The 16220-nt window shown below is 37.6% G+C and overlaps 1 protein-coding gene across 1 annotated transcript in view; it reads right to left on the reverse strand.

The window, feature by feature from the left end:
* Positions 1–2356: 2356 nt before the first annotated feature.
* The window catches only part of MAPK11 (mitogen-activated protein kinase 11), a 33112-nt gene continuing 19248 nt past the window's right edge, over positions 2357–16220 (reverse strand). Inside the window, exons 5-12 of the mRNA XM_069801968.1 lie at positions 16019–16048; positions 15839–15886; positions 13347–13461; positions 13152–13223; positions 11474–11553; positions 7787–7865; positions 6314–6487; positions 2357–3025 (exon numbers count right to left, since the gene is read on the reverse strand). Of these exons, the coding sequence (XP_069658069.1) occupies positions 2952–3025; positions 6314–6487; positions 7787–7865; positions 11474–11553; positions 13152–13223; positions 13347–13461; positions 15839–15886; positions 16019–16048 (672 nt within the window). The 3' untranslated portion in view covers positions 2357–2951. The remainder of the gene's footprint in view (positions 3026–6313; positions 6488–7786; positions 7866–11473; positions 11554–13151; positions 13224–13346; positions 13462–15838; positions 15887–16018; positions 16049–16220) is intronic.

Below are 16220 nucleotides of genomic sequence, written 5' to 3' on the forward strand. Positions count from 1 at the left end.
GTGATAAGCACCCTAATTTAGTGTGGGCTAAAACCTATGACGCTGTCCTCAAATGTACATGCAACGTGTAGAGGACCTAGAAAAGCACAATTGTAATAATGAGATTAAGAGTCGTGTCAGGAGATTAAAACCCCACAGTTTAAGCAGGCTCCACTACAAGTTTTGCAAATAAAATTTGGGCCATATAAACAATGCCTTCATTAAAGACATTTATAGGAAATAAATTTTTATAAAATAAAATCCTTACTTTTATATTTATTTACTCTTTAAAATTTACTTTTAAGGGATCTGCCTTACAGGTTCACTAAGCCTGACAAAGCCCTCACTCCTAGATGTTTACCTCCATTCGCCTGTTTTGTGTTGGTTGACAAATGGTTTTTTCCATCTGTGTTCAAATGATAAGCATTGTTAGTGCTAAGCCTTCCACCTTTCTGTCCCAGTGGGGTACCAGCTTTCCAATTACCTTGTCCTGCTGTTGTAAACTGATAAATTTACCATGTTGCAGTCCCACAAGGGAGTTGGTTATCTGCTCTAGAAAAATATTTTAATTAGTGGCTTTTGCGGTCTAAGAAGTTGCCTTCATTTTGCAAATCTAGGAAGAAGATGTCTCTCTCCCTACTGTTTTTCTTGACATTAAAATGAGATGATTTATGGGTTTTGATGGTATTTCATTAAAAATAGCTGAGCTCTTGTTACCCATTACTGTCACCTTTGATTAGTTTAAATACGGCTATGACCGTATTCTTCCTACATAATTTATCTACTAGAAAAAATTACATCTTTGAATGTAAAAGGAAATATTCAGAGGAAGATTCAGAATTGCCAGAAGAACAAACTTTGGAAGTGATATAAAACTTTCTTTCTACCTCAAGTAGCAGAGCTATGGCAAGAGCAGACTGCCTGGTCTTTGCCTACCAGAGATTTACATATCCTTTGAAGCATTTGGTGACGGCCACCCTCACAGCCAGGAAACCAGATTAAGCAAATGATGGGACAAATCCCACAATAAATTAATTATCATTGGATGCAGGAGGGTCTTGTGAAATCTCTTCATCTTTCCCCTTTCAGCTGGAACAGAGCTGCAGAACAGGCTAGCAAGCTCATTATCAGATTTCAGAGACAATAAAGCACTGAGCTAGTTTTCTGTTAACTGGTAAACAAAACAAATAATTTAAGCATTTATAATCTTTTCACCTTTTTTAGTCAGCGTGAAATTCAGTCGTTGCATGACCATTACAGGCCTCATCCTGCTTTGTAGGAAGCCGAAGTAATGATGGCCAGACAACACTTCCGAGGACTTGCAAGAAATCCACGCAGGCATTTACTTTCAGCTTAATGTGCCTTGCAGAAAGTTGAATACAAGTGGCTGTATTCCACTGGATGCAGATATCGGGTAACTGGCCAACATTATCAACAACAGTCCGCTACTTAGTCCATAAATTAGGAGCACATTTTCTAGATGGAGTGCTTATTTCTATTTCTCAAAGACAACAAACAATACTGTATCAAGTATCTCTGAAAAACCAAAGTTCTTGGACTTGATTTTTTAAAAAAATCTGTTTATTAAGAAAAAGCTTTTCTTTTTACATAGAAAAGATACAGAGGAAGGTAAATAAATGCAGTAGAATTCATTACCTCATGTAATAGCTGTACAACTGAATCTTAATGACAAAGGTTGCAGAAAACCTAAATATTATAAAAAGCCATCACCAAAGTAAGACTCTGACAGAGCAAGAACAAGACACAAAAATGAACAACATTGAACAACTGTGAATCACAAGTATGTAGAAAGACACAGCCAGTACACTACATGAGGCCTCATGCCAAAGAATATTCCTGTTTCAGTATTATGCCTTCAATGGGGAAATCAGATAAATTTAATTCTTTAAGAAATCTCAGCATCTGGTGTATCCTGCAATTTATTATTTAATTTTTCCAACTTTTCAGAGCTGGAAAGCCTTTAAAATTTTGCCTAAAAAGAAACCCTGAGGAGACGGATATTTTGTTTTTCACAAACAAATTCTTAAATCTTCCTGTTTTGTCATGTCTTCTAATGGCAATTATTAGACTATTTTCCCAAGGATTATGTGAAGGAAAATAAGACAATGAGGAATATTGAATTCAAAGCTCTGAACTGAACTGAGTTCTCTTGCACCGCCATCTGTGACAGCCTTTGCTGAAGCTTGCAGAAGACTACAAAGATCTGCTGCAGTGCCTTCAGGGCACCTTCTTGTAAACTTGGGTAAGTTCACCAGCACTCCACCGATGGCATGGTTAGGAGTACTATCGCGAAGTAAAATCGTCTCACAAATGGGTATTGTGCAGATTAAAAAAATAATGAAAACAGACACTTGAATGGCAACAGAAGACAAAGATTTATTTTTACTGACTTTCAACTGGTGTTAAGATTGCTTGAGAGACATCCAGTAAATTTGTAAGACCACCACAGATATGACTACATATGCATATTCTGTCTATCTCACTACCACGCCCTCTCTTCATAAAGGCACTAACTATAAATAATATGAAAATGGACAGATAAAATGCCAGAAAAAAACTGATTGCTTGTATGGACGTCTATGTTTATGTTTGTATACGTTCATGCTTTAAATGTACAATTTTAAAATAAATTTTAAAAGTCACCTTTATTTTGGCAATACAACTGATAAAATGAAACATGCAGAACACAGCTTGACAGAACTCAGTGCATAATTTTGTCAGATTGAAGCAGTTCTTTATCACCCTTTGTGAGTTGGGAATACATTCATATTACAAGGCAACCCCCTCCCCCCCCAAAATGGACAACATCTGGCTTCTGTATAATGCATCTGCTTTTCCACATCTTCTCCAACATCTTTGGATAGTAAAATCTACGTCTGACCACAGGTTAAATTGTATGGTTATATTTTAACAGTCTTCCTAGTGCAGCAAGGCAAGAGAGCTGCCTGTATTCACTGTTCTATCTCCAGGCTATCCATTTTTAAGTCGGGGGGTTTAAAGCTAATCACTTCTTCATAGGTAAGTTCTGTAGAGAGGGTGTAAGGGAGAGAAAAGAATTAGGTGATACTCTCTTAAAAAGAAAAATACTCCAGAGAAAACAGTTCTATGGATGCATGTGACTTCTAGTTTGTATTCCCAGCCTTTTTAGAGTCCAGATCCAAAAATAGACTGAATTCACTAGGAATCCTTCTGTTAACCTCAGATTACAAATTAGACTCACAAATACTGTTATTGTACAACATGTCTGTCCCCTTCAGCTAATTACTAAAACACACAGGCCCTGAAATGGAAACATCAATTATGCTGTCAGATGACCTGCCAAAATGACGTAACAGAAGACAAAATGCAATGGAAAATGGAATCTTTAAAAGCACCAGAACAGGTTTTAAAATGTACACTTTTAACTGCGGAGAATGTTCTTTATCATCTCTCAGTCAATTGCCTTCAACATAAATCACTCGCAATTCTGTGCTAATGCCTTGGGATCTAGGTTTTGGGCTTTTTCATGTTTTATTGTAACTAACTTAATTTTAAGGTCCTCTTAAAAAAATTGTCTTTTGTCTTAGAAGCATGTAACAGTTCTATTTTCATCATGAAGGGCTTAGCTAGAAACATGGATTCCCTGCTATTTTACCCTGCTCTAGCCCTTTATCCTGTCACGCTGACAATCACGTCCTGTTTTGTGCCTTGCACAGTAATGGAGTATGTCATCAGCTGCTACCTCCTATGCATTTTCTCAAGTTAGATACTGTATTTTAAGGACCAAATCCTGTTCACGCATAAATATATGGCTAACAATGCATTACTTCAGGTTCTGTTTTCCAAACAGTGATGTTTAAATCATATCAAACTTGTGCCTATTAGCTTGTTTATTAAACAGATCAGTCTGAGACAGCTGCCACACCTGCAAGTGGACCTAGCACTCCTCTAAAAAGTATGTAAAAATCTTCAGGCTGAATCTTGCTTACGCTCTGGTTCTCTTATGCTGTAGCATGGCATACAGTGACCAGCATGCCAGCTTCAGTGAAGGATTTCTCTGAAAGAAATTCTGTGTGCAGAACCCCTGAGGTGGAAGGATTCGTTAGGTGACTCCCAGTGATTGAGTTGCGGCTATTAAGTAGCATCTGGTCACAGGCAGCCAGCTAGGAGCTAGAGTGGTCCTGACTGAGCTCAGAGGAAGCCAGTGTCCTCACAAATCGGACACCTGGAACTGTTTTAGGAATTATTCCTGCTGGCCATGCATGGTATGTTTATGAAGCTCCTAACCCGGTTCTTGTGCCACCTGCTCAGCAGAGAGTACAGATGTTACGCTGAGATATGTGCAACTGGAGCAACAGCTAAGGAGAGATAGTGCATAGCATTCAACTCTGAATAGCCTACTCTTGGCCTCTAAAATTTTGAAATATTTTCTAGCTGATTAAACATGTCAGAAAGAAATCTATGAGCTTGGTCTGCAAGCCTCAGCAGTGTGCAGTGGAGGCCAAGGAAACTCTTAAGTGCACAACACGTAAGACTGTCTGAAATCTCATTTTACTTTGGTGCTCAGTCCCCCTTGGGATCAAGAGCCACTGATTTTTAATTTGAACAGAAAAAGAGGGGAAATACGCCATTGACATCTTGAGAAACTGGCTCAATATTTTATCAAAAATGCAAACATTTTATGTGAATGGTCACCTTTCATGTCATTTTACTTAAATGTGGCACATACTGTGCTTGAAAATAAAAAGTTTATTCCCCAAAATAAAAACATGGCCAGGAGGAAGAGCTGCATGTCCTGTGCCAGTTTTGAGATTTTTGTCTCAGGCCTTTTTTCCCCACCCTCTATAAAAGAAGGAATTTGGCCTGTAGTTCCAGCAAGGACAGTGATGTAGAAAAATATGATACTGTCCATCCTAGAGAATTCACCTCCACCTCCTCATTTCAGTTCAGAAAGTGTTAAGCTAAGATTGTTCCTGAAATAATTTCAACGGAGTTTCATCACAAACAGAAATCAAGTTCATGACTCGGAAATTGTTAAACTTTCCTGTTAAAGACTCCGTCAGCTGCAAAAGTAGCAGAAAACAAATCATCCACTTGTAAGTACAGCAGCAAATTGAACATGCCCCTCAATAAACAAGATGTATGGGTGGTGCTGTATGCTGCCAGGTTTTGCAGAAGAGAGCACGTGTAAGGAGTAAGCGATACCAGTCAATCCTGCTTGTTTGTACAGATGTAGTAGGCTTCCAGAAAACCCTTTTCAGGGCTCTAGGAGTTTGCTTTATTGTAGAGAGACCCATCACCCTGCTCCTATCTTTCTAAGATGTATTTGCCGTAGTCGGCCTGCTTGTCTCGCCTGCAACGCCCAGGATAAAACATGGCACAAGTGGAAGGGCATGAGTGAGACATGAGAAGTCAGTATTTTTCATCATAAACCTACCCACTATGCTAATACATTTTTATCAAACGTTTCTGGAGTAAAACTTACAGAATATACAGATAGAAACAGAAGAATATTTATTTTATATATATATATTTATATTTTTTTTTCATCTTAAGCCACGGAGAGGACTTTATTGATAAACAGGAACAATTAGTTTTCTAGAACATTGCTCTCAATTTAAAATGCCTAGTAAGGAATTTTTAGTATGTCCTCATTAGACAATGATGAAATTGGACTGTACATTTCAGCGTACTTGCAAACTTAACGTTTAGCCACCTTACTTCCGTGATACTGTAGTGCAATATGATCATGATGCAAGCATGGAATTAACTAATAAAACAAGGTTGTTGCAGTATTACTCAAGGATGGGTTTTATGGTGTCACTCCCAAGTAAAATCATCAACTCTCATCTCAAATAGGATCAATAGCATGGTCTATCTGTTAATCTCAATTACTTGGTTATCTAAACAACAATTAACAAAATACACATCTATGTGGAAAAATACTCATTTCTGATTCTGAACAAAGCTACACCAGAATCCGAAATAGTGTCACTTGCCCTAGGACAGTTATTTCAGCTGAGGATCTGACCTACAAAACTAAAAGCAAGACAGCATGTGTGGTTATGTGGTAACTAGCATCAGCTTTTAGTTAAGATTAAACCCGCTATAGGAAATCTAGTGAGGAGATGATAGAATGGGGGAAGGGAGCAAAATCTAGAGAGGGAACACAACCCTTTCTACCTCTCCACTCCCACAGGCACACACATAGACTTATCTTATTTCCCCGAGGCTTAAGAGTTCAAATTGTTCTGGTTAGAAACAGAGGAAAACTGTTATTTAAGGATAGTTTTGTTCTGCTGCATGTATTAACTACTGTGTGCAATTCTGTTACCTTTCCATTCATCTATGGTTCGCTCCTTATTCTCTATTGACTCATCGTACAGCTCGGCCTCAGGTTCATCATCCGGATCATGATACTGTACAAAGTATGGATGAGCAAGTGCTTCCGAGGCAGTAATTCTTTTATCGCTGTCTAATATAAGCATCTTCTCAAGAAGATCTACAGCTAAGGGAAAAAGAGAAATGTGGTGCAAAGCCAGAAGAGACCATCTAAAAATAGAGAAGGCAACTCTTTACACACAATCTATTCTCACTGACCTTAAACACAGTTAACATTATTGGCAAACCCACAAAATTTAGGCAATGTAACAAATAAGTTTTGAAGATTTTATACTATGAGTACAATTTTCAGAGCTGAAGGAAGCTTCTGGTTTGCTTGTGGTATGCATGAAGGTTCATTATAGTCTATTTGATATCTGATTCACCTCTTCAGACATCCAAGACCTTCATTCTGAAAAGATCTCTGTGTGCGTAAAAGTTAAATATCCTGTGTTGTGCATCATGTGCTTAACTTGGTCCGGATCCTAAAGCAACTTTACAGGACCCAGCATAAAGAAAACATGTTTGAAGTTGACAGTTGCAGAATATTAGAAATGAGAGAGATCTGTACGGTTGAAATTGGTTTTATATGGAAAGTTTATCATAATGGTTTAAAAAATATATAAAAATGATTTTTAGTGCTTTCATATAAGCACTGTCATTAATTTGCCTTTATGATATTAATATGTAGCATGCTGTCATGGACATCACACAAATAATCCCATTTTTTATAAGAAAGTGTTCACAGCTACTTCTATTTGTAAAACTAAAATTGTCTTTTAATACACAGAACGAATTCAATATATTTTAACTCCTAATACTTCCCTATATACAGTGTTTTAATGTGCACTCAATGGAACTGACCAGGCACTGTAGTAAGATGACTCTGGTGACTCAAACGTCTCCTTTGCCATGTCACAAGAAATCATTCGCAGAAAAATCTCTTTTGGACAGGCAGAACCAATTGGTTAGACATAAAAACAATTGTGCAGGATCAGACCAAAGGTCTCTCTAGCCCGGTATCCTGTGTCCAACAATGGCTAATATATTCCTAGGAAATAATACTCAAAAGGGCCATTCAAGCAGCTATTCTTCCCAGTATATTCTTCTGCTCGCTAGCAATTTACAGCTCATGGCCTTCTTGAGCCAGAAGTGATGTCTCTAATCTAGACCCCATGACGCTTTTATTTATTCCTGCTATACATAGATGGCTTTTGCTTTTCATCCACAGACTGTTTTCCTTTAGGAGGTTCCCCCAGAAACCAAAGAGGCAGGCTTCATGAATGGAAAACAATCTCAGGATGAAAGGTTAAGCAATGCTCTTCTTGCTGGTCTGATCATTATTATATGGGCTCAAATAGCAAAGGAAGGCTTGAGTTCCTATGTTAGTGAAAAATTTAATCTATTATCAGGCTGACTTTCTTACCTAATGGATTGGCACCACGAAACACTGCTTTCAAATCCTGTTGAGGCATATGTGGAAGAGATTCAATGTATTTTCTTGCCTAGGAATAAATCAATATACATACCACATGCACAGAGGTTAAATGTTGCCCAACAGTAACCATATCAACTCTAAAAAACCAGACATAATATTTTTTACGTTCTTATACATGGGAAACCTTCTTTACATAAAACCATAATGTATGACTTTGTTTTAAACAGTCACTCCTATATATTGCACAATAAGCAAGAGAGTTTTAAATGGGTATATTTTCCTCTAAGGCTTATGCATTCACACTTAACGTTTTCACCTGAGCTTACTGGTTCATTGCAGTATATCCCCAGGGAGCACATGCATGTAACATTCAACCAGAAATTGCAACCTAAATGATCATTCAGTTACCCTCAGTGAAGTGGTATATTCCAATCCGCGTGCCTCCCTCCTCTCTCTCCTCTGTCAAACAGTAGCTTCACTAACCAAAGAATAAATCCTTGTACTCCCAGGGTGCAGATCGTCAGATGTTTAACAGAATTTATAGCTTGCCTTATCACTGTGGCTGTGAAAGGCTCATACAAACTCAGATAGGAAAAGCCTACCCACATATCAGACCCACAAATGTCAGCGTGGAGCCTGACATTACGTGAGCTACGGATTTCTGGGCTGAGGTAGATAGGTCAGCAAGAGAAGAGGTTGAATGCTGGTCCTAAGGGCTGGGATCAGACAGAACAGGGACTTCTGAAATGGAACAGTTAAAGAAGAAGCAAATAGCTGTCCCCAGCTCTGTAAAAAATCCAGCTGGTCTTTGAACAAACCTTAATCCTTTTAAAACATGTTCGTGTTACTGGGATGTCTCCCTGCACACTTAGCAATCCTGTTAGAAGACTATCTGCAGGAGGCTAACTAAGCATTCTTGGCCTAGTGAAGACAGCAAAGGAAATAAAGGTGTTCATCCCAAGCAGCTCCATGGCTTCAAACGAGATACCAGATTGAGAATTGTGGAACTATCTTCTGGACTATCATGAAGTGACTATAAAATACTCTGACATATCATCTGTGCAATCCTACAGCTACACATGGGAAACAGATCCTGTTCCCTACACTGTTCCGTCTGCCACCATCTTAATTTCTGCAGCTATGATGAACTGATATAAAGATATTTTAAATCATTACATAGCACAGTCTCTTTTCAAACTGTGTTCTAATTTAACGAGGCAGATCTATTTATTTTTTCTGCTTGTTGTAAGATGTAAGTATATTCTATCAAAACTACAGACTCCTATTAGTGACACATTTCAGAGTCTTACTAAAAGAAGCAAGCCTTCATGCATTATGTTCCCAACCTGTTAAAACTGTATTAGCATCTTCCCTTTTTATTCTATGGGCTGACAGCAAGGCTTTCTAAAAGGATGATTTCTTCCTAGCAGCTGTAGCCAGTCATGCAGAGAATGATGTTTGAAGACTAGTCAAACACAGGCTTCACTCCACCTATTTTATGCCCCTAAAGTTCATAAAGGCAGCAAACACCTGCTAGAAGGTCAGGGTGCGCAGCTCCTATCAGAGTTAAGTCTTCCAGGGCATTGGTTTATACATACGTATGAACAGCACAGGAAAAGAGGGCTGTCATACATTCTTGCATGGAAGCTACGGACTAGGGTAGAAACAAGAGGTAAATTTATCTCATGACAAACATCTGTGGATTTGTGGATTTTTTGTTTCTGTGCAGACATCAATTAACATCACTAATCCAAACATGACTGAAAAAGATACAGCCAAAGTTATCTCCAACCTTGCCCAGAAGTCCTTTGAAAACAACACAGACCCATCAAAGTATACTTACCAACCTCTTCCCTCTGCTTATATAGTCACCACAGAAACCCAACCAATAGAATCCAAACATTTAAATTATTCTGAAAGTAATGAGATGCAATAACCATTTAAACCCGTATTAACATGAAAGACTGACAAAACAGCTCAGTAACTTGTGCTGACACATCCCATGAGGTTGATCATTTAGTTTCCAATTCTTTAATCCTCTACTTATAACTGAAAATAGGCTTGGCATTTCAGAAAACCTCTGACCTTGCTGCTAGAGGAATGGAAAAAATTGTCCAGGACTGAAAGCTGCATTAAGAAATATCTAAACAATAAGGCCAAACTACAAGGTAAAGAACTAGAATGAAGGAATAGAATAGACACTCCCTTGCAAGAGGCAAGTACCTCCAAGCAAGGTATGTATCTTTGATATTGCTCCTCTAACGAGGCAGCAGCAGCCCAGAGGTGACCTAGCAGCACTCCCAATCATTAACTTGGCTTTTGTGTTCTCCCTGTGCTCTGAAGGTATAATTAGCCCCAGTAAAACAGTTTTGGCATTCCTGTAGCTCACTGAGGTATGCTCTGAAACACAAGAAATTAAAGACAAAAGCAGATACTATCTTCAGTAAATATTTAAGATGCTTAATCTCGTAATCAAAAAGCTCACAAACTGACTAGTTGTGGGTAAATCACACATTTGTATACGCTACTCTGAACACGTTACTACAAAAACTGTAGGATCTTAATAACACATAAAGGCTGTACAAGGACCTGTGAGGCTACACAAGGACCTACACTTAGGATGGCACAGTCTGAGAGTTGCTGGTTGATCCAGTCCCTGGCACAAGGACGGATCTTCCTCCTGCCCCGGCCATTCCCAGGTGCTGAGTACCCACAAACTCTGGGGCTGTGCATTGGCCTGCGCTGATGAGGTTTTGTTATCCCTGGACCTTCCAGAAATCCAGTGTTGCTCTGGCTCTCCTACTGCTCCTGCTAACTTAACCCACTAGTGTATTCATTAATAAGTTCAAAGAAAACCCGTCAATATACACACAAGCTGAAAACCAGCCATTAATATTAGTCTGAGGTGTATACAGAAAAGGTTTAAGCTTCAGCTTCAGCTCAGGAGGTATCTGTGTGCTGTTGTTTATCTGAATTTTTACACTGTGCCCATCACCTGCCTTAATCAATACTCCATCTCATTCCTCAGCTGGCTATCCATGGTTATTGCTTAAAGTGAATCCTTTAAGTGTAGCTTTAGCTGAGAAACAAAGTGGAAATTGTTCATTTACTAGATTACTTTTTTAAAGAAGTCATATGGAAAGTCAAAAATCACACTGTTAACTACAGATATCATGAAAGCAGACCTCACACTACAAACATTCAGAGAGATGAATAAATATGAATTTCAAATTAGGGATCCATATAAGAGCACTTGTGCAGAACACACATTATTTGATTCTAGTATCTCTGTTTAGATCCCTTACAGCAACAGAAAGTATAAAAATTACAGAGACATCAGATTTAATAGCAAGAATATAATGCTCTGAGCTGAGCATCAGTTCGAATTTTTTTATTATAAGTATAGCAGCACAATAAAAGATCATCAGAACCAATTGCAAAACCCCTTTCAAAAACTGAGTACATGAGAACAAGTGTCAAAATTATCCAGCTGACAGTCAAGGCATTTGGATACCTCTAAAAAGAATATTTTTTGAATGGTGGCATAGAGATCATTTTAAAGTGTTCGCTCATTTCCAAATCAGAGTATCTGTGTAACACAAGCAATGACATACGATGACAATTAGAGAAAAGAATGATAGAATGTCAGTTAACCGAATGAAGCTGTGAACTCACATGTTCTGATGATATCTTCTTCAGAAGTTCAGAACTGGGTGTGCCCACAACTTCCATTATTCTTTTTAGTTGATCGATATCTGCGTTATTTCAGGGAAATAAAGAGCACACGGTCCTTCTGGGTTTAAACAATTAATGAGCTTTCATGCAGATAGTTAAGATGTTTAAAACTATTCAGCAAGACAATTCCATCATAGTCCATGGAAGGATACCAATTCATTCCTGCTTAAACCTAGTTCTGAGTATCAAATTCTCTATTGTACTACATGAATCTGTCAGATGCGCCTGTATGTGAGAAAGGTGCATGCAAAATATTGCTTTCCTGTCCTAGTTACCAATTTAAGATATTATTAAGCTTAATTTTAACAGGACATTTATGTTTCAGTGATCTGAGGGACTTCTGAAGAACAGGCTAATACGATAGAGCACACAGGGCTAGATTACTAATCTGAGGGCTGGTAAGTGCCAAATTCTTATTTGGTAGCTTTAAAAATCTGTTTTGAAAATGTTAATTTTTCATTGTCATATATGACCTGTAAAATATATTACGTTTTTCCTAGAGACTCGAGGTTATTCTACGGCTTTATTTAAATTGATGTAATAATATAATTGTAGACAATATTTTGTAACAGCAAAAAATATCTTATTTCTTGAAAACCAGATGTATTGATTTTTCCAAATACCTCATATCATGTAATCAGTCAGTCTGAAGCACAGCCATCATCCAGATGATGAACATCTGGACAATGCCTGTGGTTACAATAGCACCTAATGATGCTGAGCACAATAGAAAGGTCAACAGGGAGACTTAGTCTCTCAGCTCTCAACAGTTTTTCAGGCAATTCTAACGTCACGTTATTTTGCACCTGGCAACGGCGTCATTTTAGCAGAAGTGTTTGCTTTTTGAGGGGTTTCAGCATAGTGAGAAACATCAATATTCCGTACAGAAGAATGTGCTTTTGTTTCCCATATTAAAAGCGTTCCTCCTCTGATGCAGTTGTTTCCTCATTCCTCATTATGTGTTTTTCTTCAGTTTTCTTTTATTATTTTACTGCTCTCCTCAGCAACGGCTCTTTTTTTTTTCTCTTGCCAGCACAGGAAGCGCCAATGGAAACCCCTGAACACTCCAGCAGGGACCACAGCACAGCACTGAAGAAAAGAGAGGGTTTTGTTCCTCCTGTGGCATTTCTGGAACTGCTGGCTTTTTTTATAACAGGACACAATATGCCTATTAATTCACTTATTATTTAAGAGTTAATTTGTTTGTATTTTAGAGACTTCCAGCCTAAAAGCAGTTCTATTTTTTTAAATTGTATTAGCCGATCAAAAAACATTGCCTTTACTCAGCTTCAGTTTTAACGTATGTTATTTCAGTAAGATACACACATGGAAGAAATCTGCTCTGTTGTAACTAGGTTATTATTTAAATACAGATACACAACAAAGAATAAATGTAACTTGTTGTTTAGGAACATCTGTTACTGTTTTTTTTTCCTACCAGTGGGTCTCATATTCAGGTGTCATATACACTAAATTGAAAGATTAGCAAAAATTTTTACTGTTTTAGAAGTTTGTTACCCCAAAAACATTTCCATAGAAACACTCAAGTCATTAGAAAAAAAAGGAGGAATTAGAGAGTATTTTTATAGCTGCATTTTATGTTTTATGTTAAGGATACAATCATTTCCTGGAAATAGGGCCTTCCCTTTCAACAGCTCTGCCATGATGCATCCAACTGACCAGATGTCAACTGCCAAAAGCCAGAGAGAGAAAAGTGTACGATGAATCAAAGAGATCCTTAAACAGAGCTGCCTCTTGGTTTAAAACGATCACTATATCCAGCTGTAGCAAAATGCAAGTCTTCACAGTTTACCTGTTTGATTGTAGTGCATCCAGTTTAACATAATTTCTGGAGCTCTGTACCATCTTGTTGCAACATATCCAGTCATTTCATCATCAGTTTGTCGAGCTAAACCAAAGTCTAAAATCTACAGAAGAAAAATAAATAAAATAAAAAAAAATTTTAAAAATCCCTTTTCACTTTTGTTATAGGTACTGATTTTCCCCATTACTAATTTCTGAGTTTATCCGTAGTCTCTCACTATCAATAAAGTAAACCAGCAACACTGTGGATGAGCTCGTCCACTTTCCCTGCTGCATCCCCGCAGCCTACGGGTCTGCATAAAAATGCTTCCACTGCAATGAGCCTGGCTCTTTGTCCTCTAAGGCAAACTTTACATTTTGCCTCAAGTTCAATTTTCCACTGACATTCATTTGCTAAAAATAAGCACTGTTGCTATAAAAAATGAAACACTATCAACAGGGATGTTTGTGTAAAATGCCAACGGTGAGTGCCACTGGCCATTTTAAGCACCACATGAGCTGACCACAAATCTGCAGAATTTCTGTTGTTTCCCTCTCATGTCTATCTAAGTATTTACCCCAATCACGAGTCATTCCAATGCCAATAGGAGAGAAACATATATCCTGAGTAACAAGGTAGATTTAAATCACATACCATCTGTTTTTGGTAGAACTCTCCCCCGAAACAACAAAGGAACGCTGTTTAGGTTCACAGATTACCCATAGGCTTGAAAGCAAAATGTTCCCTTCCATACGCTCTCCCTTGCTAAGTACATTGACAGGAAGTTATTTCAATTCAATTTTTCCTGCTCATTTCTTTGCTTTCTATTTTTTGATTAGTGTATGTCCCACTAATTATAGAGCTAAAAGGTATCCCTAACTCTAAGAGAGACTGCTGTGAAAGGGTACCATCTGAGTGAGCCTCAGTGCTGTTCGTTAAATCAGTCATCTGAGCTAGTTAGCATCTCTTCAAATAGAAATGTGAATTAAGATCAGTGGCAACCTCCCATGATGAGATCCAGGATTATTTATTAAGCTGATAGCTAATCCTTATCATTGGGAATAAAAAAATTTTAAGAGCATAATTCAAAATTCCTCAGTTATAATCCAATTTAAAGATATAAAAAGCCTAAAGAAAAATATTAAGGTATAAATAACATGTTAACATTTACTTCTAATATACTTTAAAAGCATTATTTATTTCTTAAATAAGCAAAAATAAAAGTATGAGGCAAACAAGGCATGAATAATGGCGTGAAACTCAAACACTAATGCCCTTATTTTTATAAGGGTTTTGGCAGTATTCTTCTTTAATAGCTGATCCCTTCTATCAAATGTGTACACACGTTCTCCTTCTTTTTGCTTCTATTTCCTTTTTGTTTGTACAGGGAAATATCCACTAGTTTGTTCTACTAGAAAATAATTTGGTATCAGAGGAAGTAAAGCTATAAATATAAACAAAGCAAAGAGCAGTGCAACAAATGCTAGGAGGGAGGTACACAGATACCACAATAATAGAAAAAAAGATTAAAAGTCTCCTTTACCTCCAGTACAAAAATACAGCACACATTTTAGAGTGCATGATCAGACCCAGATGACCCATAAAATTTCACAGATGCTGAACATACATGCATGAAGACATTAAAGGGATAATCATGAAACTTGCTGAGCATCTGCAAGTGTCACTAAACCAAACAGGAACTACAGTTTCTCACCACAGATCCGGATTAGTGCGAGAACCTAACTGCACTGCTGTTATTCACTATTGTGATTTTTTTGCTGATCTGGTAGTATTTGGAATCTTTTCTTAAATCCCTCGCAGCTGGAATAAAGTGATTACATCAGTGTCTCAGTCACAGGGAGAAAGATGTTTCTGGCTGTCATGGAAAAATGCTAAACTTCTCATTCTTAGGCTTAAAGGCTTAGAAAGCTAGAAGACCTATTTTCCTTCTCCAGAGCCTCATGCTTATTATGTAACATCGTATCACACAGATACACAAAGATATGTATTTATATAGACATGTACGTGAAAATAGCATTTGAGAAGTGTGGATTACAGGGTTGGTTTTTTTTTTTACTGCCTGCAACTAATAATGCAACTGGTAATACTGGTACCTTTTTCATATCATTATTTAATTTAGATTGTATATTCTATAGATATAAAAATGAAAGTTGTTACAAGGCTTCATCTAAACATGGCAGATGCAGATACATGTTACAGGTCAAACTTCCAAGATATACTCAGTTAAGTACTCATGGGCCAAATTATTAGCCTATGTACCATCTGCCACAAACAAGGGATGAACATTTTGCAGAGATACTTGTGTTCATACTAAATTAACATTTGGAAGAAAAACCCATGTTCATCGAAATGGGTCTTCTATGCCAGGGGATCAACAGTAGCAAACAGCTGAAATTAATGGAATCAGAAATAAAAATGGTAGCTAATGTTTTCTCAGAAAACTGTCATCTGGAGAGCTTTTACAACAGCATGATACGTACCCTCAATTCACAGTCTTCATTTACAGCTAGGTTACTGGGCTTCAGGTCCTGTAGCAGAACACAGTTAGTCAAGTACGATTTTAACCTTTTAAAGTATATTATAACTATGTCTTAGTAACACATCTGATGCACAGAGGGACACACTCTGTTCATTTTTATTATCGCAGTGAGTGAACTCACCCGGTGGATGATTCCAGCTGAGTGAATATACTGTGAAACAAAAAGAAAAAAAAAAAGGTAAGGTTTGAAGTTAGAGGTGAAGGAAGGTATAAGTCACGTGTCATATCTTTTCACTTCTGAGACTGATTGTTTTATGTACAGAAAAGACTTATGACACACTACATTTTCAGATCAAACAGAGCTATGACGAACTTCAAAACCT

This window comes from Haliaeetus albicilla, chromosome 14 (genome assembly GCF_947461875.1).
Source record: "Haliaeetus albicilla chromosome 14, bHalAlb1.1, whole genome shotgun sequence".
NCBI classification, from domain to species: Eukaryota; Metazoa; Chordata; class Aves; order Accipitriformes; family Accipitridae; genus Haliaeetus; species Haliaeetus albicilla.